This window comes from Gavia stellata, chromosome 8 (genome assembly GCF_030936135.1).
Source record: "Gavia stellata isolate bGavSte3 chromosome 8, bGavSte3.hap2, whole genome shotgun sequence".
Classification (NCBI taxonomy): Eukaryota; Metazoa; Chordata; class Aves; order Gaviiformes; family Gaviidae; genus Gavia; species Gavia stellata.
The window spans coordinates 38,623,541-38,649,861 of NC_082601.1; the positions used below are offsets into that span (position 1 = coordinate 38,623,541).

The 26,321-nt window shown below is 39.6% G+C and overlaps 1 protein-coding gene across 2 annotated transcripts in view; it reads right to left on the bottom strand.

The window, feature by feature from the left end:
* The window catches only part of KANSL1L (KAT8 regulatory NSL complex subunit 1 like), a 59,609-nt gene that overhangs the window by 25,613 nt on the left and 7,675 nt on the right, over positions 1-26,321 (bottom strand). Inside the window, exons 2-5 of one of the 2 annotated variants that reach the window (XM_059820389.1) lie at positions 17,185-17,326; positions 13,136-13,333; positions 10,290-10,411; positions 5,296-5,497 (exon numbers count right to left, since the gene is read on the bottom strand). In XM_059820389.1, the coding sequence (XP_059676372.1) occupies positions 5,296-5,497; positions 10,290-10,411; positions 13,136-13,333; positions 17,185-17,326 (664 nt within the window). The remainder of the gene's footprint in view (positions 1-5,295; positions 5,498-10,289; positions 10,412-13,135; positions 13,334-17,184; positions 17,327-26,321) is intronic. The other variant, XM_059820390.1, reaches the window with a different exon arrangement.

A 26,321-nucleotide genomic window follows, 5' to 3' on the forward strand; every position in this document is an offset into this window, starting at 1 on the left:
ATATTCATCCTCAGACAAACATATCACCTGGCAGAAAACTTCTACATTATATGCAATATTCGGATTAAGCACCTTGTCTGCATACACACCCTTCTCCCTGTCCCTTATTCTCCTTTCCTGCTAGCTACAGACCACCTGCAGATAGCAGACATTTAGCAAGTAAGATAAAGTCTCTGCATGCTGGGTATAATACAGATTATAAAAGTGTGTATATATACACATACACACTCACACTCTTCCCTAAAAACTGAAAATTAACAAGGCTTAGTGAAAGACCCATATGTATTTATCAAGCGACATCTACAAAACGTATCATGGGCCCTAAGCATGCACTGGGAAAGCAGCAGGGCACAAAAATCATAGCAGTGGCATGAGAACCAGATTAAAATAAGAAACCCAAACCCTAGAATTTAAATACTTTGTTCGTGTCTGTTTTGGAGCCTTCTGGAGAAGCACTCGCCTTTTTTTTTTTTTCTTCCTTTTTTTTTTCCCAAAACCACTAAATGAAAGCAGATATTCTTCTGCTCTCACTTAACTCCCGTTTGAGTCTGAAGAGAAAAAATGTGGCAATACTCAACTACAAGAGCTAGAAACATTATACCAATTGTTTGCTTGTGGTATCTAAAATGTAAGTTTTTACACATCAATTCCCAACTTCCAGGGTGTTGGCACCTTTGCAAATTTGAATTCTAGTGTTCTCCATGTGCCTCAGTCCACACAACCACCTCTTCCTCCAGCAGGTGGAGATACAAATACAATGAGAATTTTCAGATTAAAAGAAACCCACTGTGCTCTACAACCCTGCAAAGACATGGACAGGACCAAAATTTATAGTACTCAAGATCTCACTCCTCTGTTGCCTCTTATCTTTATTAATAACTGTATAGAGTTTTAATAGATTAAAACACTACCTTGCCTCAATGACATCTCTTGTCGAAGCATGACTTGACAAAAAGAAGTGAAACTAAAGTCATTAGTTAGGTTGTTAAATGAGAAACTAACCAAATATACTGTCAAAACAAATTCCTTGTTACTAAAAAAACCATGCAACAAGCCACACAGATAAAATACTAGAAAAGAAAACATCAGGATATGTCAGCTAAGCAAAGACCTTTCTGAGAGTATCTGACTAGTAACAACACTTGTCTGCTTTTAAACAAACTTAATAGACCTTTCAGTATCTCACCCATAATTCAGTTCCTTCAAGTTTAGGCAAAAAATAGCCAGAGATGGAGATACTATAGGTCCTCACTGTAGGAAAAGCATTTGCAGTAGCACCCAGGCATTAGACTTTGGAATCAGGGCAGGGGGGAAGAAGCAGTTATAGATGCAACAATCACTGGGAAATTATTCAATTGGAGCTCATGTCAAAGTCCTGGCACTGATCTACTACTTACAGACCTTCTTGGTTTTAATCTTTTGATACTCTTTGCCTTCTTTCTTAGGGTTAAAACTACATTACATGCATTTTATAGCAGGAGACAATAACCCAGAAATTGTTTGACTTGCTACCTGTAACAACACAAATGAGCAGCAGATCCAGCGTTTTGAACGAAGCACTCTCAAACTTCCAACCCCTGCCTGCAAGCACATGTCCCCCTACTAGACCATGCCTGCAGTTTATTCTTTCATGCTATCCTGCATGTAAGTTTTAATATTCATTCAAAAATCACACTGAAGAAATGCACCACTACAATCACGTCCTCTAGACTGAAGCACAGACTGCAATCCCAGGGTTTATTATACATGAGGATTATTCTGAGTGCCTTGTGCACTGATTCACAATCAAGAAATGGCCTAAGCTCTTACCAAGCTATTTAGATAATGAAAGAAGAAAGATACAAAACAGATTCCACAGCCAAAAGATGACTCACAGATCATCTGTGGTACTTAGTCATTCTGAATTAGGGGACAAGCGGATTTGGCCCCAAAGGATGTTTCAAGTTCCTGAGGATACTGGACAGTGACAGATAAACCAAACACCCTGCATCCTGTTTTATTTATCCCCACTGCAGTCTAACTATCTTGTAGATCTGGCAGGTCTTCTAGAGTTTCATCGAGTTCTATGTTTTCTTTTAGACACTACTCTGTGTAAGCATTATTTAAATACCAGAGAAGGGGAAGGTGCAGTCCTCTTTAGAAAAGAAATACAGCAAAGCAGAGGACAATACAGGGCATCTCTCAACAGGCACTGAGATGCTACTAGGTCACTGAATACTCAAACTTTTGACAGCATTGTAAATGTATGTGGCATGGCAGTAGATAAGAGAAAAAAATGTGGCTGTCTTCCCAGTGACCTTATGAACTGACAGATGCGATGGCAGTTCACAGTTTCATACTTTGCTTTTCCTAACATGGATGTTGGGGAGGAGGGGGGAAAGAGCTTCCCAAAAGAATCTAAAGAGATGTGAAGGACAACACTCTGAATGCCATTCCATGCACAAAGGGTACAACCAGTCATCCAAAAAAAACCAAATTCCTCAAAGTTATTCCAGCATTTCTTAATCTCCTCACACGGGAAGTCTGCATTTTGCTGTGATTCTCTGGTCAGAATTCTTTAGTCATCGTCTGCTCAGATTACTCTGCAGAGCAGCATCGCCCATCAGCACTGCCAGGCGCTCGCTCGCCGCCTGTTTGAAACAGGCACCGTCAGGAAGCTGGCGCAGGAGCTGCAATTTTCAGAAGATTCAATCTTCTCCTCAGACTTTGGCAAGCTGGTCTCTGTTAACTCCACATCTGCTGCAGGGAGGTGGCAGCAAGTCTTCCCTAGCTCCAGCTTGCTCTCAGGCCAGTGACCTTAAAGAAATGGGGGTCCTCACAGACCATGGTATCAGGGGCTATATAAATATGTAAAACTTGAAGAAACCATGCTCTAAGAAGTAACTCCTTTTTCTATGAAAGGCCAGAGGAAATTTGCTGGATTACTATTGGGAATATAAATGCATTTTCAAAGAAAACTAGGTATCAATCCCAGAGGCCACTCCCCATTTTGCATCCTTACCCTTAGACATCTGCCTAATCTAGCAGTTAGCCTGGGCTGAGAGCCAGTGTTCTTCCATTACAAGTTGAGCAATCTTATCAACAGCTGGGTAACCAAGTGTAGCAAGCACAGGACTAAGAAAGTGACAGGGCCTGTTAGAATAAGATTTCTTCAATGAAACAATACACTGATGATGGCTTTTAATTCAGAGACTCGATACCCATTTAGGTTTGATTTTCAGAATGTGCTGGAAACGTCCAGTTCAATTTTATCACTTACTTCCCCAGCAGGATCCCTGATACTCTGGTTTTAACCAACACTATCTAAGAGGCTTTGTTCACTGCTTTACCTTAATTTTTAAAACTTTAATTGAGTTTGGCACTTACATGAAGTCTGAAGCTGACAGCTTGATTGCTGCCACCACCTCTTATTTTCTCCAGGAACACAAGCAGAGTCTATCTGTAGGCACATGACGCACGCAGTTCTCCACATGGCCTCTTGGTTAACTTCCCCATGGAGAGAACATTAGAAAGCAGGGTCTAAACACAGGTTCTTGAGCCAAGAGCTGCGGTAAGCATAAACAGCATTCCCTACAGGGGTTTCTACCACACTGTCTTTGCGACATCTCTGCACTTTCAGTACAGAGACACTGGAGTTGGGTTAGTATATGGTAACCCAGCACTAGAAATGTCAAGAGCACAGAGCAGACACACAGTTGCACGAGCTCCAATAACTGAAGCCTTAACTAGTAACTTAAAAATGCACTTTTTGATTGCAGTCTACAATCAAAGGTAAACTACAAATTTATCTTTTTAGTCTACAAGTCAAGGTAAAGTATTGAGCATGCAAAGCAGCTCAGCTCTATGGCTGGTCGGAGATAAAAAGGTAAACTGCACTAACTCTGGCTCAGTTTTCAAAAGACAGAGACACAGGCAGTGCTTGTAGAAATATGAGATACTTGAGCCTGCAAGGTGCAGGCTTCTAGAAGAGCCTGTTATTTAGAAGTTGCAGCTGGAGTGGAAATCCCTCGTGTTTAAGCAGAAGGAAGGGAAAGTCCTGGAGTCTCTTGCTGGGGAGCAGCCCCCGCAGCTGCAAGAAGCACTTGTACTGGAGTCATCAGACAGGGAACAAGGTCTCCAACCTCTTTGTCAGGACACAGATTGGATTGAATGGGAAACAAGGAAGTCCAAGTCAGCAAGTCTCCTCAGTTAATGCAAGGAAGATGAAAAGCCTAAGTGTCTAGGAGGTAGAGCTCGCAAACTGTAACCCTCCAGCCCAATCCCCACCATCAACCCTCCAGGCAGGCTGCCAAGTCTTTAAGACCCACTGCCAGGAAGCTGGGAAGCCAAGCTAGTAAGAAACTGGACAGTTTTTCAATAAAATACCTTGCTAAAACTAAGACACTTCTGCAATTTTGCAGAGGATGCTGAATCAGCACACTCACACACAACAACCTTGCAGGGGAAATTTCTCCCCAGACCACTGGTACACTTAGTAAATCCTAGACAGTTAGCCAAGGAGACATGGGAGATTTCTCTCAATATAACATACTTTCAAAAGGCAAAGTAAAATCAAGAAATTAAAACCGCTTGGGATTAACACTGCTCTAAAGAATGAGCTCATACCATCTCTGCTACCAAATTAGACTGTTGCTTTAAGCACCACAGCTAAACTCATTATATATTCTTACCAGCAATATCTGTTCACATCTGATATTAATAGCATATGCCTTGCCCTGCACAACAGACAATGTTTTTTCCCCCCATTTTAAAATATTAATTCCTTTTTAATGTGGAAAATTTTAAGAGTTTTAAAGCACTCATAAAGTGTCATGAAAAAGGCAATATAACTAATCAGGAACAGCAAAAACGGAAACAAGATCAAGATATTGCAATTTAATTTCCGAGAAAATAATGTGCCACCAGCTGTGTAAACTTTCTTGTAGCTAAAACAAATATTCTGAAAACAAGCAGGCAGCTGATTTACACTGTAGCATGTTTCCTCATCAGTCAAGCCTCCCAAGGAAGCTCTCGAGTTGTCTCTTAGACTGTACAAAGGCTTTAAAGATAGCCATACAACAAACTGATTTGATAAGCAGGATTCTGAGCAATCTTTAATTTTTATGTTCAACTCATTAACTCTGAGCTCCTGCTGACACAGCTAGTACTCCTGCCACATATACTATATGCTCCCTGAACGTAACAAACAACCAGCACAGCATGCACTATTCTTCTGACATACCAGACAAGACACATGCAGACTCTAGCAGCTGGACTCTTTGGTTTTGCCTCCTGAAGAAAGAGGCGATGGCCTACCTGCTGATTCCAGTAACAGGCACTGTGCATTCTGTAGAGTTTCCTCTTCTGGAAACTATGAAGTGGCCTTGTTCGGGCAGATGTGCTCACATTAGCCACGGAGAGAGATCTTAGTCTTGTCCTGTCTCTTCTTCTTTTCTTGATGTGCTGATGATCAAGCAACCAGCTGCTTGAAGAGGATACCTCTCGGTTGTCTGAAGCTCTGCAATTTCATGATTAAGGGAGGGAGGAAGGAAATACAAGAAGTTAAATATGCTCCACATGCACAGGCCAAGGTTTCATACACCAACTAGCATTAGCTATCTAGAGAATTTTATAAGCACTAAAATGTTTCAGAAGACTGTTTCAGGAAACCATGTATGTGCTTTGTTTGCTTTTTGATTAATTCTATGTTAGGGCACAAAAGGAAGTTTATCATTCTTGTTCACTTTTCTGCTCACAGAAACAAATGTCAAAATGAAGTTAAGCCCTCAAGCATATAACGGTTTTTGGTTTTTCCAAATTCAAGAACTCTCTAACGCTTCTAATGCTTAGGAGTTTTAAGTTACAATTAATATTTCCCTACAAACTTGCATTCTGTTCAAGACAGCAGTCATGCTAACACAAAGGAGACCTGGAGTCCTGCCCTAATACTTCTGAGATTTTCTAGTTTTGCTCAAGAACTGAAACTTAAGTAAAGCTTTACAAACCAGTGTCCATTCAGCGTAGCAGTTGCAACTCGCTGTGAAGCATTTGTATCAAAATTAGGAACTCTGCACACCTAGTTTAACCAACACAAGGCCATTAAACTTCACTTCCAGGGATGTGCCAGTAGAGCTCTCCAACAGAGCCCAAGCCCAGCCTGGGGGAAGCTCTTGGGGAGGAGGGAAAGCCTAGCCTGTTTGTCTGTCTTTAAGACCTAGAAGCTGGTTAGACCCAGATGATTTGGAACAATGCAAGCTCAGCTCCAGCCACAATGTCACAGGGTCTACATGGACACATGGAAAGCTTCGTTTTAACATTAAATCTCAATCTTACCTGCATTTCCCCAAGTCTATCCCTTAAAAATCCCCTGCTGTTACAGCATCATCCCTCCACAACCTTACCCACATGCATACTTGCTGTACTCATGTCCTTAGTAATACAGTATGCAATCACAAAAGTTATGTGACAACACGGGGCCAAGAGCGGTAGAAAAACCTATACATACATACATACACACACACACACACATATATATATATAAAAACAACCTTGGATCACTCTCACCAATCTATAGCCTGTCTGCTCACCAGAACAGGGGACACTACAAGGTAAGAATTCAAAACACCCTCCATTCAGGTAGAAATGACTCAATGGGAAGAATGCACTTCACCTTTACAGGTATCCTGATCTTATTTTGTTGCTGTAGCAACGTCTGTCTGCAAAGCGGAAGGTTTGCTCAAAAAAGCACTCAAGCGTGCCTTTATTTTTACTGAAGACCTTGACTCTAAATTGCCTGAGAAGTGCAAGTATGCAAGATATTTTGGCCTTGGTTCATAACAGGTCATCTGTCCACACAACGATTATTTTCTCTTATGAACTTTATCTGGAAAGTCACAGCCTTATTAGCAAAGTTATAACACACAATAAAACATGAAAATGAATTTATCACAAGGCCATTTATGTATCTTTTTTGACATGTAGTATTCTTCCAACAGTACACTTTATTAAATAGAAGTGCTTGCTATGAAGGTGTGATTAAACACCATCCCATGCTGTGCTGGTGTGGTAATAAGGCTTTATGGGCACGAATTTAAGCTGTCCTTCTGATACATCAGAACAATTCCAATAAGCAACACAGACTCAAAGAAAAAAATGTGCTAATTAAAAGAGGGACGGTACAATGTATTTAGAGGAACATATTAGTTAAGTGCCAAGAAAAAGGCCCAAAATACTGAAGCATGAAATTCTTAATGCTAACACCGAATTTTTAAGGCTCGAGAAAGAAATACAATGTTTAAAGTCCATGCAAAAGTTTTCTTAAAATACTTTCTCTGAATTCTCAAAAACATTTTCTCTGTAATTATCTTCCTCGAAGTCAGATGGTGCCGAGCCCAACTTCTGGACTTCCACATACCTCCTTCTTACATGAAAGACAACTTGGACAGGTAAATTAGAACAAAAAGCTCCTCAGTCTGGCTCTTCAGCTTCTGTGATTCTTGCCTTTGTTCTGGTGGGCTGCCCTGGTCTTTGATAATCTCTCTTCAGTCTCTGCCAGTTGCTCTATTTACCCTCCTATGCCTTACAGTAATGCACAGCTCCATTTTCAGATGAAGCAGAGATCTTAGCTCTGTGGCTTGGAGCTCCAGGGCTCAGCAGTATGGTTTTCCTGCCACTTGTGTAAAATGGCTTCCCAGTCAAGGTTCGAGTTACCCATTTAGTTTGATGTTAGTTTGGGTGTTTTTCAAAATGTGATTCTACAGAAGAGCGGAGATGAACCATGACCAGATGTAAAATTCCTGAATTTTCTGAAACACTCCTTTCAAAGCTCATAGGTTGGCCTTCTTTGCACTGTAGCCTAGCTAAAGAACAGAGACCTTACTCGTAGATACACACATGCATAGCAAGCCATCAGACAGGCACTATTTGTACTGAAGCAATGAACTTTCTCATTCCTCTCTCCTGATAAGAAAGTGGTTATCACTCGCTTAGGGAACTGCTTCTATAAACATTTACCTTCAATGCATCTGGCTAATCTTGGCATCTAGATTCAACTGAGCAAAGAAAAGCTACATAGAAAAAGGAAGCCACTAATGAAATTGTAATTTGACAAATGGCAATTCAAGGTTACCCACATTTCATCAACCAGGAACCATACATGCACCACTACTTCCACTGGGTATAGCCCAAGTAACCAACCGTACTGCAACCCCATGATTACCAACCTCAAAGCACCTTGCGCTTAGACCTACTTTAAACATGGACTATTATATCTTTCACATCAAGAGCCTACAACTAATTTCAAGAATTTACTTAAGTAAAAATTGCTATCATCCCTTTTCTTCCTCTTCAAAAACAAACAATCACCTTACTTTCCATTTGATTTTGATTTCTACTTTCTCAAGTACTTAATACACTCAAAGTGAACTCTAGAAAAAGTAAGAAGAGAAGCAGCCAAGAAATGAAGTTAACTGTAGCATGTAACTGTCTCAATTAATTGCACACAAAACTACTACAACAAAATAAAACAAAAAACTGAAACACACTTAAAAAAACCCAGGAAGTAGGAGGCAGTGAATTTCCCTGCAGGATTCTCATGATAACCACTGTATATAATGATTAATTACCATCTTTAATGAACAGTATTTATATGCAGATTTCAAAACACTTCCCAAGAAGTGAGAAAATAAAATTAACTATTTAACTGATTTTTAAGATGACATCTAGAAAGGTCTCAAGTCTCTCAGATTCCCTTCCAACACCTAACTCACCAACTCCAGTTTAGAGCTACAGCACTGAGAAAATCTTCCAAGTCTTCCCATTCTTCTTTGGGCTTTTATAGGTTATGTGTAGAAAAAAAACAGCCTTAGAGAGAGTATTCCATGAGCAAACAACTGTGTTGCTCATAAAATGGAAAGAGGACTGATTTTGGACAGTGTCTGATAAATCAGAAGAGAAGTGTCTCGAAGTTACATCATTACAGTCCCTCATCATGAAGTCAACTTCATACACTCTTAAAAACATTTCTAAAAGCGGGACCCCTTCCTCATCTGTTTCATGAAAAAGTCACAGATTCAAGACACAGCCTTCTAACAGCCTAAACTACTTTCTTCTTCCACATACCCATCTCTATTAGCAACTCCTATTTCAGGGCTATTTTTATTCCAAAACTCGGAGGAATCTTCTGATTTTCCCCTACATTATTTGTAAACAGCTGATACATCAGGAGCATGAATGCTACGTGACAGGACCCCTTCATCTTTAAATTTAGGGCACAGCCACACAATCGCTTTGGAACAGACGGCAGTTAAAGAAGCTGCCCATCCAAGCTGCTCATTATAATCTCTTTGTGGGAGGCTACAGTCTCTGCAGCAAAGCTGCTGAAGCAGACGACGTGGCCAGATCTTCTTGGAGCTGGGAGCCAGGGAATTACGTTCTGCTGCAGACACTGCCATAAACCCCCCAGCTGTAGTAGGGAACACTTTCTTCATCGATCTGATCTTAATTAAGACCTATGAATAACAGCAACCCCTCCATGCTCAAAAATTCCATTACCAATATCTCAGGAGAAATATCATACATACCTAGGTCTTTTGTAAAACAGGACTGTAGTCAATTACCTTAATGCTGTTTTGAGACTAATACTGATTACAGCCTGTACTATATTTTAAAATCTTTGAATAAAAGATGGAATTACTAAGAAGTATGAAGCAGTACTGAGAAACACTTTTCTACAATATTAATTTCAAGCTGCTACAATCATCCTGGAAGGTATATTCATCCTGAACAAAAGACCACAAATGGAAAAATATTATCTTCAAATTCCTGAAAAAGTAGCTGGCAAATATAAATTTGGCCTTCTGTTGAAGACTGATGTGCTTAAAATCAATGAAGCCGCCACAAAAAACTAACACTGACCCATGCTGAGGCACAGGTGACATTGCTTACATATTCTACTAATCTAGTGAAGTCTAGTTTGTTGCTTTTCCAGAAATAAAGTTGCACTCATGATGACAAAATGTCAGTCTGAAATAATCAGTAGTGTGTTATTTACTGTATCCTTTCACTACTTCAAAGATATATTAATCTTCCCAGTACTTAAATGTACTTACAGTGACTGCATAATTCTATGATGTCTTTAAGAACAATACAAAACCCTACTGCTTTCAACCTTACAAGCAAGACTTGACTTCTCTTGAAGCTTGCAGAAAGCAGCTCTCTTTTCCTGATTTACTACTGTAATGATTATCAGTTCCATCTACATAACTTTACCAAGTTATTTTCAAAAAAAATGCAACCATACTGTCACGTACCTGAAGGAGATGCCATTGACCAGCTGTCTGTGCCTACAGGTCTTGGATGAAAGAGATGAAGAAGCTGGAGACAGACTGAGTGGAGCAATTAGGCTGCTGATGATTTCACTCAGTTGTGCACTCTGGAAAAAAGAAACAAAATAAAAGGTAGTCAGACTTTTATACGGACTCAACAGCTCAAAAGTCCTGGGTTTTTACTGTTTTCCTACTCAGGACTCCAGTTGCATATTTCATGGAATAATCATATTTAGTTTCTTCTTGTGAATAATCAAGAGTGGCATGTTTTCTCTTTCACAATTATTATGTTCAACTGTACCAAAAAAAACCAACCCAACACAAAAAACCAAGGACATTGTTTATACATTTGAATAAGTAGTACACAAAACACATTAGTGATTTCAGTATTTTAAACATAGGTTTTTAAAAAGGCAAAAGAAACCAGAACACTTTACAGCTGATGTTACAACAGCTGCAGCCCAGAGCTGCTAACTGGCCATTCAACAAGCATTTCAACAGGGGAAAAAAAAGGTCTGCTGTCTACTCATTGTACATTTTGTTCACTCAAAGTATTTTTCTTGTTAAAAGAATCCTCTTCATTGCTAACTGCAGTTTGACAAAGGTGTTTTTACAAAAGGAAGTGTAACTACAGGACTATCGTAACTACAGACAGAATGGCTAAAATCTCCTGGTACCCTCAAAAATAGCAACAAGAAGCCCCCACCCCACCAACACCCAGACTTTCAGAACTGCCCCAAAACAAGTGCAGCTAATTTGTTAAGACTAAGAATTACTCCTTATAAAACAATGAATTGTGGACTGACTCCAGATAGCATTTCACAACGATTTTTTTGTTTTAAATGTCAAACCTTAAAGGCTGTTCTGACAATAAACATAGCTTTCTTAGAGGAAACTGTGCTGCACACTAAACAGAAATTAAATATATCTGAAATGGCATACAATTTTTTTAAACTTTTAAATTATTTTGTAGGATTTTCATTCAGAAGTAAGACTGCTTAAGACAAGAATTGCTAAAGGTTACCCAGTAAGTTTTCTTTACGTTTTGAGGCACTAGCATTTATGCAGAAAGAGGCAGAAAAAATATTATCCATTTTATTACAACTCATGTCTTTCCTGTTAATGTTTAAGTGATGCAGTTGGGTAAGAATTTCATGTCTGAATAAAATATTAAGGGATGGATATTAAAGCAGAGAAATAGCAAGTCAATTACAAAAGGTCTGGACAAAGCAAACAAGATGCCAGTAAAATATTTAGCAGATTGATTTAAAATCTCAACAGAATTCAATCTGTAAGGAGCAAAGTCTCTACTGGATATAAAAGCACCAAAACAATGGCAGACTTCCAAAACACAAGGAAAACCATACATGTTTTTAAAACATTGCATAGCTATGAAAAGGACTTCAAAACAGTATTAATAAAAATTACCAGGCTCAGACACTTTGTATTCTTTATTAATTTTTTTTGTTCACCAGTAAAATTATTTCTTTTTAACAAAGAAATACTTTAACATAGGACTGAAGAATTCTGTGGGAATATCTGTGGATGTACTTCAGCCTACAGCATCGCTACTCCTGACACTGAACAAGAAGAAACTCAGACCTTCAGAGTTAAAGTTGATGTACAGAACTGATAGTCAAAAGCTTTTTGTGGCGTAAAGGGAAGAAATCTGATGTAATCCGTGGCATTAAATGAAGATCACCTTTACTTCCAAGTAATTTGCAGATCATCAAAGTTCTTGGACCTCTGTTTGTAGCTACTTAGGGATGAGGAAACATACTACTATTACTTTAATTGTCAACTGTCTTACTGAAAAGTGTGTTTAATTCTCCAAGCAATCACTTAAAGAGGGGACATTCACCACATTCTAAAAATGCTCTTTGGTTTACCTTGTGCAATTGCCAGCACTGCACATATAAATTTCCTGTTTCATTGCTTCCTCACTCCTGTTTGTTGTGGATAAGATCTATCGAACAGGCGAAGCATTTTAAGAACAGGAAGTATGACTATCAAATAAGAAAAATTGGCACAGAGATTCAGGAACAGGCATTAGTACCTAAAGCTACTTTTACGCCATTTAAAAAACCTGTGTATGAGCAGGAATTTATGTACAGCAGCAGAGCAACATATTAACACACCATACTGGCTTTGTCAGGTTTGCTTTACGATATCTGCATAAATTTATCTTGAAAACAAATTTCCTGTATCTCCTTCAGCAATGTGATCCTACCACATTCTTTATGTACTTTCTAGCAAAAGAAAACCCTGCAGGAGTCTATATCGTATTTCCTGGAATTAACCTTGGAAATGACTGTTTTGAACACCATGAACCGAAATTCCACTCACAGCTATGCCTACGCTACGCCTGTTAAGTACCTGGAATTCCTCAGCTCCTAAATGGAGTCCTATGATGCTTGAAAAGGCAGACCAACAATTATATTGTGTTGGGGCTTTTTTTTTTTGTTTCAAGTGCAACATACCTCCATCTTCAGCTGTACTCTTTCATCTCACAGCAGTATTTCCTGAAACAGTCTGTGGCAACTCTACATTCAACCTAGCTATAAAGGAGAGGCAGGTTTGTAGATAGCTATTAGAAGTGGTTATGTGGCCGCTTTGATCGAAACAAAGCAGTAACACAGACACATCAGAAATAAAAGGTTAATTTGTAAACGTGGTATACAATGTAGTTATTTAAGCCCTTCAATTTATCAGCACCCGCTCTCGGGACTGCGAAATACCTTCCTTTTTGGAAGCCATCACCATGGAACCTGCCCTATTTCTGAAGTGAATCATTTGGCTCCATTGACCGTTCAGTTCTTATTTTACTTTACCTGTTTTTCTATGTTTCGTAAAAGCAGGGTAGGACTGCTGGGTGACATTTCAAAGTCATGCTCCGGCAAAGAATCCTGTCTCTCAATGGCAGCTTGCGAATTCCCTGTGGCGTTTAATAAAGCTTCTTGGTCTGTCAATTGTATTTGCTTCTTCAAAATGTCTTTTGGAAATGGGAATTCTTCTAAGATCACCATCCCCTAGACAACAGCAATTGAACACAGTTGGTTGACAACGGATTAACCCGCCTAAATAATTTTTAAGGGGCAGTCGAACCTGGCACATCCCCCTTAAATCCTCCCAGAAACTCTTTGGAGCACTTAAACTACATTTTAAATACACTTAACAGCTAAAATATAGAAATAGTAGGTACTTTCATTAATGAAAAGCTGCACCGTTTATGCTATTACTTATAACAGCAATCACTCTAGTGTTATACCACTGCTTAAACATCTGTGCCAAAATTCAAATCAGAAATTCATACTTATTAGAGCAACTATATGATCACTTGCCCACTTATTTAAGAAGAGGTTTTTCTGTAAGAAACAACCACCCTTTGATTTGAAGTTGGTTATAGTCTTTGCAGCCAATAAATTTTGCGGAGGCATTTTAAAGTGCTTTATTTTTCTCATTCCTATCTATGTTCTAAGCAGAACATCAAGGTTGTTATTTTTTATGTAGCAGAGATGGGTACAATTCAAAACACAAGCCTTTTACAATTTAATAAGTTATTTTTTTAGGTGAGCATTTTTAGAGTTTCACAATTACAGAGGTAACTATCCTAAAGATTCTAGCGATCTCATTGCTTTTCAAGACAATCTGCACAAATGTGGTATCAGACATGGTCTATCGTCTAGAATGTCACCTAGTAAGATAAATATAACTTTATATGGTAGGGAAATAACAGTTTCATACATGGAACTAGGAAAAGAATACCCCCATTGTGTTTTCCACATGAGAGATTAGAAAAATAAGTGTCAAATACAATCCTAGGTAACATCTCAGTTGGTTTGTTTTAACAACTTAAAATGTTAAACAAAATAATAAGCAAAAATAACTTTGTATCAGTCAAAAACAGTTCCTCAAATAGTCCCTTAATTTGTCACTATCTTGAGCAAATAAATTTAATACTCAGAAAAGGCTATCAAACCTCTGCAGGCTTTTTCCAAAGAGAAAGGGAAAGAAGTTATTTGCTTTTAAGTACTGACTCCTATTCAAGTATCAAGCAGATATTGAAAGAACAGGACCATTCAATTACACTGCCTCAAATTCTTCTTTCTACTAACAATATTCCACTAAAAAGCAAGGGAAGATTGTCATCATATGAACACAAGGAACCCCTATATTATTTCTTTTAGCAAGACAGACTTCACCTAGGTTGTGGCTGTGGAAAATTAAGCAGCCTGTAGTTTTACTCACACCTTGACTTCTGCCTCAGCACCAACTTGCCCTAAAACATGAAAGCAAGTCTCAGAGAGACGTCAAAGAGGAGACTAGGAGAAAACGTGATATTGTCCTGTTCTCATTGTGTCTCTAACTTATTCCCCTGTTCGAGTTATAAATTCAAAGCTGAGAACAAAGATATTCTCTAAAAACAAATGTAGGTGCTTGAAAACTTGCTTTAGTGCCCAAAAGGGTCACAGAGATTCTGAATTTCCATCAAGTCAACACTAGATCTTCCACGTTCATTATCAGGCAGTAGCTCATCATCTGTGCTTTTCCCTTTACAGCAGATGGAAACGAATCCAGGCAGTGTCATACTACAATCTGTAGACCAACAGCAGTTACAAAGTAGGCAGTACGTTCAAGGAAATTCAAGTATAGATCTAATTTCTATGTGCCACAACAGGAGGAAAAGTGAGCTCAACAGCTTTCGACTCTTTTAGAATTTAGAATCTTTAGATCTTTTTAGTAAAAGAATCATAGGTCATGATCACAGAGAGAGCAAAAAGAATAACCCACAAAAATCTAAAACACAAATTCTGAAGTCAGAGGAATAGGAAGACACACAAGAAAAGTGGTGAAAAACAGGGGGGACACTCCCCCCCTCCACTGGAATTTAATTTTTTTTAAGTTGCAGAATCCTGTTGACAAGCACGGAAAGAGGAAAGCAGAAAAGGAAGGAGAAAACTGACAGACTGTATGAAAAGGGAGAGAGGGACTAGGCACAGAAGAAAAGAGGAAGAGTAAAGAATCAGAAGACTAATGCTCACGATACAGGAATAAGTTAAATGGGTTACAATCAGTAGGTTTTGGCAATGAATTCCCTCCTCCCCCCAACCCTTAAATGGAATTGTTTTGTTTTGCAGATATACATTTTTTTAATTGAAAGGACTCTCAAAGATCCAGAGCTGCTACTTCTGAGCAGAGAGATGGAGAAGACACAATGTAGTAGGCCAGGAAACTGCCCGTAAGTTAACCATCTCCCTTCCTATTGCGTTATGGTGTTAGAGGAGTGGTGTTTTGCTTGAAATCATTGTTCACTGGCTATGAACCGTATTTTTTTCCACTCATAACACACAAAAACCACTCTGAAACCATTAAACACAGCATACAAATTCTAATGATATTGTGTAACTACTTCGCAGCCACTAAATGAAAACAAAGAGCTCTTCTATCAGCCCACATGTCCTTCCATAGCTGCCACACTGGTGTGCTACAAACATGTATACAAAAAAATCACAGCTGAAGAAAATATGTGTCTTCCTTCACTATGGGACACAATGCCAAATACTGAATACCACAGCTGGTAAAAGGGGCATGAAGTTTGCAAAAAGGAATGTCACTAAAGATCTCCACCAGGAAGATGACTAGGCTCCAGGCCAACATACCACCTAATGCGAAGAAAATGCATGACTAAAAGAATGTTCTTTCTCTCATTTCTCTGTTATTTATTTCTCCATCTTCTGCAGCTCATGAGACCTATGCCACCCTAAGGGCTGATAGCTTTTGGGTGTAACAGTGTGCATGTACCTGGTATTTAGGACAACGCTAAAATACGGGCATTCTCACCCTTTACCAAAATACAAAATCTCCTTTCACTTCTGTGAGCACGGAGGCAGGACAGACCCTCAAACAAAGCCTCTTGAATTACTTTTTAAAGAAAAACCTGACTGGGGAAAAGTTGTGAGCAGGACAGACAAAGTTGGATATGAAAAGAAGAGCTCTGAGGGCAGAAAGAGAAGAGGGAATAATTTTTCTTTATGAGATCAGAGGGAAATACTGTCTGGGGTGATTTCCCTCTCCTTTTAAACTCCCTCTAAGTCTCACATTCAGCCACATAAAGTCTAAAGCATCTTCTGGCTCCTCTCCATCTGTGCTTATCTGACCCCAGCATAGATCAGACAACCTACATGAGGCTCATCAACAGAGAGACAAAGAGCCCTCCTCTAAAACCCCTCATTATCACACCACCAGAATTATCACAGGTTTTGGCTTCGTGCGTATGAGAATGACCTGGGGAACCCATTAAATTGATAGATAGATTATTAATGTTTTAGGAATGTGACTTTCCCACTGTCTAGCCAGTTCGATTTAAAAAAAACTATTACATGAGTTACACACATTGGAATTTTAGTAATAATTAATCCTTGACCTGTTCAAAGTGCTGTACAAACATTAACTTGCTAATCCTCAGAATAAACATGCACTGTAAATAACAAAAAATCCCACCCTGAAACCCCACAACAATGAATAACCAACTACCCCACCTGATAACCAAATCTTGCCTCTTCTGCAGAGGGAAAAACTAGTCTGGTAAATGCAGTACCTCATGCTGGGCCCCTGAAAGTCACTAACAAAGTCACTATCACAGATAGGAAGGCAAGAGTTCCCAACTCCCAGGCCTGTACTGGTGCCTCTAGGGTACAATACTTTTTAGCTCCTGATGTCTTTCTCATTAACCTTTGCATGCGATAGCCTGCGCGGATACAAGAACTCTAGGGCAAAACAAACAAACACAACAACAACAAGGAACCAAATAAATAAATATTACAAGAAACACCATCAAAAGATTATTTGAAAAGCCCATTTATGAGCTTACAGACAATACCTTGGTGGCACGTATCTGCCTGTGAAGGTCAGTTAGTTGTTGGATTTTGTATTCTAGTTCTGAAATCTGGGCTTGAAGCCATGTCCAACGGCTGCCAATTCTAGCTCTGTCTGCAAGCCACTTCCATTCAGAAGTATAGCTGCTGTGAAGACAAAATGCTGGTTAGTCCAAAAATAAAGATAACCACATTTGCACAAGAACATTTTTGACAGCTGCTCTGCCTCATGTTGCAAGCATCTCAGTTGCTTTCAAAAGATATCTGATTATACCCATCCAGTTTCACATCAGCTTATTTCTGTAACTACAGAACTTGCCCAAACCAGTATGATCAATGTTCACTGGCTATTCCCAGGCTAAGCTAATTTTCTGTTCTCTATGATAAAACCCAAAGCTGGAGAAACTATATCAGTTAATGCAGGTTACAGATTTGTAAAGAATTCCAGTAACTCCACCAGCAAGAATCCAAATTCTACACCACACTTCCTCCCACAAGCTTCCACGAATATCGTTTGCTAACAATTGGAATCTAATAAAACACCATCCAGCAATGGCCAGCTAGATATCAAGTCACTGCCCAAAAAAACAACTAAGTAGTTTAGATTTCTTTTATTCAAGTTATTTTATAAATATAGCTGTGCCAGTATAGTATAGTTAGGTCACGCTTACTGCTGTTTACAAATAGGTATATTTTGTAACACAAAAGATACACCTCCCGCTACTTGACACTGCAATTAGCTTAACTTTATTATGCTAAATTCACCACAGGTATCAGCAAACTTTACTCAACCTACATATTAAATAAATGAATGACATAATGGTACTACTCAACAAATAATCTTAATATCCAGTAAGTTTAAGCAACAGGGACAACACAATGCAATACTTTAGTATGCAACTTCCACTAGTATCCTACCATTAACTGAGTTTATTTATTTAAAGAAGATGACTGGTGGTCTAACTAACTAAAGTTGTCAAGCAGTTTGCCACAGCTAACTTAAAAGAACTGTAAAACCAAAATCAAACTCCTGGAAAAGAAGTGTTTTTACTGAAATTGTTGAGATAACTACTGGATCTAAATCCTGGATGACACTGTATAGTAAGTTTTGCACAGGCAGAATACGTGATCCCCTGTTCCCCAGGCAATGAAGAGTACTGAGGTATCACAAAAGATACAAGAAAAAGGAGATGCCCGTGAATTGGCATAGGAACATCACATAAGTGCAACTGTTTCATGCATAATTTTGTGTCAACTACCTCAACAACGTAAGAAAGGTAAACATCACCCTGAAGAAGATGATAGACATTTCTGCCATGAGTAGAGCATCACCAAATTTGAGAATCCTAATATTTTCAGGGCAAAGATTAGGAAACATAATACAACTCAAAATCTCAGAACTTTCAGTCTACTTTAGCTATCGTAAATAGTAAGAATAGACACAGTTTCTGGTAGGTTACCTCTAAAATACATCACCTCCCCCTTTTTAACATAAATTATCTGCCCATGTAATTTACAACCAGCTTAAACTCTCTCCTACATAGACAAAATGAACGTATGAAACTAGACAGGAGATTGAAATGTCCTGTTTAAATCCAGGTTCTACATGCAAGCAAATAAAGTGGATTGCCATCAAAAAGAAACTCAAAGAACTCTATAAATATAAATTTATTACCATAATAAATAGTTTCCATTTTATATATTCTATTAGTGATTTTGTCCTGGGAAAAAAGGCATATGAAGTCATCTTCTGAATATCCATTTTTCTGACAACCCCTTCTTATTTCTCTTTGGTTTTCCACTATCACCAGCACATAGTAAATAGCCCTGGTTAATTATGCTTTAACCAGGTCTTCTTGCCAAGAACTTCTCTGTGATTGACAGCTTTTGCACGTTTCTGCTTCTGGAAGTCATAAAATACAGTTTGCGGGGAAAGGGGGGGGGATCCGAATTCCTAGTTGGCCCAAGTCAGAGTTCAGTTAAATAATGTGTTCACATAAGTGTGGTGGCTGGAATAGTTGGGATTTGTCTCAGGACCCTGGCATGGCATAAGGCCAGTCCTAAGAAAGAGCTGCTTAATGAGGCTATAATAAATTCCTTTGTTAATCATTTCAACAAAAAAAGTTAAATAGGAATAAAGAGGATAACCGAGAAAAACCCAACAGGAGTATTGAGGTGCTTATTTCTATTCCTTTCTCAAAAGACAAACGAACAAACAAACAACAAAACCCCACAAACCAGGACATTATAACAAGAAAGCTCAGGTGAAAGAAAATAAATCACACTGACAGAACTACCTCCCAAGCTAGATGCAACAGTTTTGGGAGAAAGGTGAGCTGTCCTCAAACAGACCAAGGAGGAAGAGGAAGCAAATGAGAAAAAGTGCCCACACAGCTGGGAAACAAGAAGCAGAATGGAAAGGGCCAGAGCTGCTCTTATGTCACATACACTGTATGAAATCAGCATGTCAGTAAGGGAACCCCTGATCAATACCAAATCACAGCAGATAACAGAGGAACAGTTAAATATTGTAACCTTAAGACAAACAAATCATATTCTCTGTATATTACTGTCTTACATATATTAAAAAAAAATCCTCAACAAAGTTACATCACAAGTTATTTTTCAAAAACGCGTTTGCAGGTTTTTTTCTTAAACGCAATATTAAATCTTGAATTAATTGCATTCACTGTTAAATATATTATGTATATTTTTGCTTCATTCTAAAATACTATGCAAGTATTTCTTAAGTATTTGAAGTGTGCTATATAATTAAACTAACTGGATTTAATTACACTGTAATAATGATGTCCTTAGGCTCCTCTGTAAGGCAGACTTTCCACCGAACTAAGCACAAACGTTTTAAGCTCACGCCAAAGGAGGCAATTTTAGCTTCTCTCTCCTGCCAGCCCAGGCTGCCCCATGCCCAGTGCCTGCACTAGCACTTAGGCAGCTACACGGTGACATGGATTATTACAGAGTTGCTCATGGTTAATTTTAACTTTGGAGGCAGGGTGAATGAAGCAAGTTTAAGCCTAGATGCCTTTCCCAGTTTTGATACCTTGGAGACAGACAGACAGACACTGCCACAAGGAAAGGGGCAAGAAGCTCAGGGCAACACAGCGAGTGTGAGCTCACATTTATAGGACAGGAGATGAGAGCACTGCTAAATTCTGTTCCCATCTCTGTCACTCACATTTGTTTGATCTTGCATTATTTATTTACCATCTTTGCCTCTAAGTCTACTGCTCTACAAACTAATTAGTAAACCTTGTAACTCCTCCGAGGAAGATAAAATCGCTATAAGCTATCCTCACGCTCCTAAAGTGAGCTGTTTGCATGCAAAGTAGTATGGGCACTCAAGTGACAAATGATAACCTGCTATTGCAATTAAAAAAAAAAAGTAAATCTGTTCCTAGGATGTCAGAGAGTATAGCATAACATGCACTCAGTAAAGAAAGCTGTTTCAACGTGGCAGCAGTGAATTCATTAATTCTGCAAATCCAGAGAAGAAAAAAAACCAAAAACCAACCACCACAAAGGGTTACAAAAATAACCAGGCCTGTTACTGAAGGAGGAAGTCAGAGCAGGTGCTAAAGTAGAAGCTCCTGCTCTGGTTCTCTGCTGGGAATGAGACAAGGAAAAAAAAAAAGTTTCTGTCTGTCCAGCTTCCTGTGTGCTCCTTTTGCAAAGCCCCATTACTTGGTTTCCGTGCTTTCGACTCTAACATTATACATCCTCCACAGGAATTTCAAATTCATTCTTCTGCTGGCAAGTCAATATAAACCACATTACATTTGCAAACGTTTCTTAACGTTCAGGACTGTAGTATAGTGAAATATTGAACTTACATATAAACTTACTGCTCTTGTGATGACTCTAAATCTGCAGATGACCTCCTGCACTCATCCAGGACTATTAGAATTGGAAGAGAACAGAGCGATACTGACTTTGTTTGAATAAAACATCTCATTAAAATTCCCCTAGAAAAACATGCTGAAATTGCATCAGAGGCAAAATTTGTTTCCATGTGAGATACTGGCTTGCATTTCCCCTGGTTTGATTGAACTGCAGGAGGTCAATCCTGCACAACTTGCAAGAGAAGAAAGAAAGAAATGCAGAAGAACAAACAAGCCACAAGGAGCACAGACACAAATGCAGTCAAAGTGTGATCAAAAATATAACTAGGAAGCAGAGGTTCAGGCTGTACTGTCACCCCAAAGTGTGGGAAAGAATTCAGCTGGGGATCGTCAGCAGCAGCAGAGGCAGTATGAGCATTTCGTCAAAGCTGCTTGATTTTGCTGAGACTGAAGAGGCAAGTGAAGAGCACGAAACAATATACTGCTGTTACAGTCAGTACTATTGCTTGAAGTGAAAGAAGTTTTTAGCCATGATCTATGGACAGAATATATGGATGAACCTCTCAGAACTCTCACCTTCCCCAAAAGAGAACTGAGAACAAACCATGCTTTTATGTAACCAAACTAACATTGGAGAACACAACAGGTCTATGAGACATATTTCCAGTGCCTCCATTATGTTGTGGCTGAGATTTATGTTTTCCCAATAGCTAAGATCAGTCTGTCCCAAGAACCAAAACCAGGCAACCTAACTGAGCGTGAAGGGGAACTGCTAACCAAAATAAAATTGCTGTGCTAGACACAGCACAATGGGTTTTGTGCAATGGGTTTGGGGGTTTTTTTGTTGGCAGGGGAGGAGAAGGTGTGGAATTTAAACTTTTTAGGCACATTTTATTTTTATAAGCAAACAAAACAAGAAGCCTGAAAAACAGTTCATAAATAATGAAGGAGAAACACAGTGGTGTTTAAAATGCACAAAAAAATACAGAACCTGGGATTGACGGTATCCAGGAAGGTTGATAAAAATAGGTATGGTGAGCACAGGAAAGAGTATTTTAGAGCGTGCAGCCCTGTGCCCAAGGCAAGATTCTCCACAAGTATCTTATATCCTGAAAATGAAAAGGAAACTGAGGCCTTCCAGCCTCGTAAATCCCAGCGAGAACAAGTAACATGCCCCTACCATCACATGTCTGCAGAGACAATGACAGGATGCTTCCTACTGAACAGGAAAGGAGGATACAAGCATCCTCCCACATCAAAACTCCAAAACGCAGGTTTGCCAACCCAAAATAGTCTCCTTCCAAAAGGTTTGTTTCAAAGAACACCAAGGTTTTCAAGTTACAACATTCTTAAACACAAACAAGCCAGGGAGCAAGTCACCCATGTAGTGTGGGTGGGAAAAACTTCTGCAATTCCAAAATTCTGCATTAAACATAAGAATGGCAGTTGTTCCTGACATCCCCTCACACTTACATTTCTGCTCCGGTGTATTTTGCTCTTTCTGCCAGGCCATGTCCCCGTCAGTTCAATCCACATTGTTCTGGCATTCAGTTTTCAGATGATTTAGTCCTAAAGTGACCCAGTGATCCTGACCTCAGCCATCCCTGCCGGTTGATCTCCTCCTCTGGCTGGGAGCTTCTGGGCTATCAGAAGCCTATTACCAATCATGCGACAGTGAAGTATTTGGGAGCAAGGAGCAGCTCATAAACTACAGACTGATTACCCTCAGGATAAAGAGCTAATCACCTTCCTTGGTGGGAGTCACTGAAAACAATGGCAGAAGTTTATCATTTTGATGAAGGAATCAACTCTGGAAACTGAAAAGCAAAAAATCAGAAAGTTCTGCAGATCTTTAAATCCCATCCAGACATCACATCACTCACGATGAAATTCACGAGACTTAACACACTGGAAGAAATCATACATCCCCCAATTCTGCGTTGTACAAAAATACAAAATAGTTCGTATTCACCACATGGCACACTATCACAAATGCTTAACAGCACACTAACATGGTGGGGGTCCCCCAGGACTGGAGCTGCAAGCCTGAGAACTTCCTGAACTGCCCCTAATTTTACCCCGGCATTACAAGTCAGTTTTCCTTGAGCACGGCAATGCTCAAAAAGTAGCTGCCCTGAATACAAGCATTTTCTTGCAGGCCATTAAGGTGAGCACAGGGCTTCTGCTACGTTCTGACAACACGTTGGTGAAATTCAACATGTCCATTTTTCTTTATACAGACACTGACAGTTAATAAGAGATTACCTATGAAAACTTGGAGATGGTGTCATATAAAACATTTAAATAAGGTGAATTCAGATATGTAGTGCATGTATTTTAGATAATCTTATCTAGATTTTACTCATGAGATAAAAATGCCCACTCCCAACAAAAACTTCCAACACCTCTAATGGCTGAACAAACATGTCCAACTACAAAATGATCCGTAAATGCCTTCTCAAGGACTAATTCTTCCAGCACACCTACTTAATGTTTGTTTTTAGAATGAACTAACTCCAGTTGCTGTTGAAGTATAATTTCCCTGGACCAGATAACTGTTAAATCCATAACAACCACATAATTAAAAAAGCAGCGACTACTCTTTTATGAACTCAATCTCTTCTATACATTCCAGAGTGCAAACAAGATTAAAACAAACTGCAACAAATTTCATCCTCTGGTATCATAACCGATCAACACTACACAACAAAGCACTATTTACTCTGACAGTTCACTATCAGCCTTTGCTTAGATCATGCAGGAGCGCTCGCTGCAGGCTGACTGCAGAGAGCAATATGCCGCTGTTTTGTGACAACCAGCACCAAACCAAGCTATGCACCAAAAAAAAAAAAAAAAAATCAATCAATTAAGGGAAGCTCTCTGGTATTCAAAATTATACTGCAATCTCTGTGAAGATCTGCAATCAGGTCATTCCTCTGGAGCCTCTGGGGTTGCTATCATCTTTGGTGTTTAAACAGAAATGTTTACCTGGCAGAGATTTTCCTCTGAAACACTACACGGCTTCAGAACAGATGAGTTACGGTTCTCCCTATCATCTACAGACATCGGCAACTGCTTATCACAACAATTTCTGGCACCCACGCCTGGTCCCACCATCTCTGACGTACTGTTGCCATTTAATACTTTCAGAATTGCAGCCAGTAACATACGTTGATACTAACAGATAATATATGTCTTATCTTCCAAACCGAAAAACTTTATCCAGCTCAACATTTGGAGTCACCACCACCTGAAGGAATGTGTGGACGAGGCATTGTGGGACATGGTTTAATGGGCACGGTGGTGTTGGGTTGATGGTTGGACTTGATGATCTTACAGGTCTTTTCCAACCTTAGTGATTCTGTGATTTCTGCTAAGCCATCAGGCCTAAGGAATTTATGCAATAACACCTGAAATTATCAGCCATAGCTGCGATTTTCCCTTGAAGAGAAAATTCAGGGTACAGAACCACAGTGCGGAAAAAAAATTAAGTAGCAACACAGTTAAGATTTTTACATCTTCCACAAATAAGTTTAGAAGTGACAGTGGGAAGGGGAGAAGAAGAAAATCAATATTCAGGAAAAAAAGGCTGTAGAAGGTAACTGAAAATATAAAAAAGAAAAGTCTCTGTGCTTGGATACCCTAGCACAGGAGAAATTTCCTAACAACTTCACACTGGAGCTCTATATGCTCCCTCATCTGAGAAATCACATCTTCCAAACTGATGAGATGCCGCAGCCAGTACTTGCCAGCTACAGGGTTCCTGCAAAGAATCACACTATTACTACAGGGTTTATATTAGAAACTGAATTCACTTGCACTGAATTGTTAACTCAATTTAGGGCTCAACAAAAGAAATTAAAAAATCAGCTTCTTAAAGCAGTGTTGTCTGTTACAGTGCTGAACTTTTCCAATGGCTGACTTCATGACCTGGTAGGTGCTTTTCATCTCAATTCTGTTTACCTAATTCTTTAGAGCTGTTAAAGATAGAAGGTCAAATTGGTTGGTGGAAGTGGGGTCAGTTAGAATATTAACTGCCCAAGAAGTAAAAACCCACAAAAGGTAAACAACCAGCACCATTTCCTCTTTTAATAAAATAAATACTCTGCAAAACGCGTATCTGCTAATGTCCTTTGTTAAAAATATTTTAAAATTCATTTTTAAGATTCCATTGGCTCCCCCAGCTTCTTCCACTAACCCTCAGCATGCTGTAGATCAGACCAACATGGAGCAGAGAAGCAGGTAGTGCTAACGTGCAAAGAAAGAAACTTCAGGAACACCAGGGCTGCCTGGAAACAAGCTGCTTCTCTTGCCTTTTGAATGGCACAACATCAATAGACTAACAACAAAACACCAGGAACACAGGCCTAGAAATTCTCTGTAAGTATTACACAACTGCTCTTGAAAAAGAAATCAAGAAAGTAGTGCTACATCTGGATCCCATGCTCAACGTAAGACAGAGCTTACAATATATTCCTTTGAAGACAGGTGCAAATGGAACATTATTACAGCATACAAGCAGCATATCAATGCTGTCCAGCCCCTGAAGTTGGTCCCAAAATTTGTACATATATTCTTACAAGGAATAGGTGGGTATGGTATTCGTATAACATCTAACTCCAGTTTATAACTAATTTAATTCTACTTGTACATAGTATCAGATTTCAGTGTAAAAATGGATGCAAAGCATATTCTTTTTGGAGACTTTTTGGATAGACAACTAATAGTTGATCCAGAACCTGCCTGCCAGATGCACTGGAAATCATCAGCAGGTTTTTGGTAGCAGAGGGGCTGCAGCCCTGCAGAACAGGGAAAAACTACCCAGGCAGGGACTGAGAGGACACTCAGAAGGGGCTGTGGCTGGTGGGGAAGCCCAAGGCAGAGCCATCAGGTGACCTCTGCCACCCCTCACCTCACCGAAGGGAATGTGCCCTGCTGTAAAGGCGGCGTGAGCTGTGCGCCCACCACGTGTGGGGATGCTGTGGGGAATGGGCTAACAGGAGAGCTGGAAGGACCCCAGAGCACCTCTCCGGGTGGGAGGGCTGTTGGGCAGAGCTGGGATGGGTCCCGCTTCAAGTCCTGAGGCCTGGCCCCAAAGGAAGCTGCAGAGAGGCCGTGCTGAGCATCAAACCCCCGGCGGGTGTGAGCCCCGAGCAGGGCTGCCACAGGGCTCCCAAGAGTTGCCCCAGCGGGGACGTCAGCACCTGCCCTGGGGACACGGGACACCCTGGTACATCAGAAACCCAGTCCTTTGGGCCCCTGCAGTTGCTGTAAGCATGCTG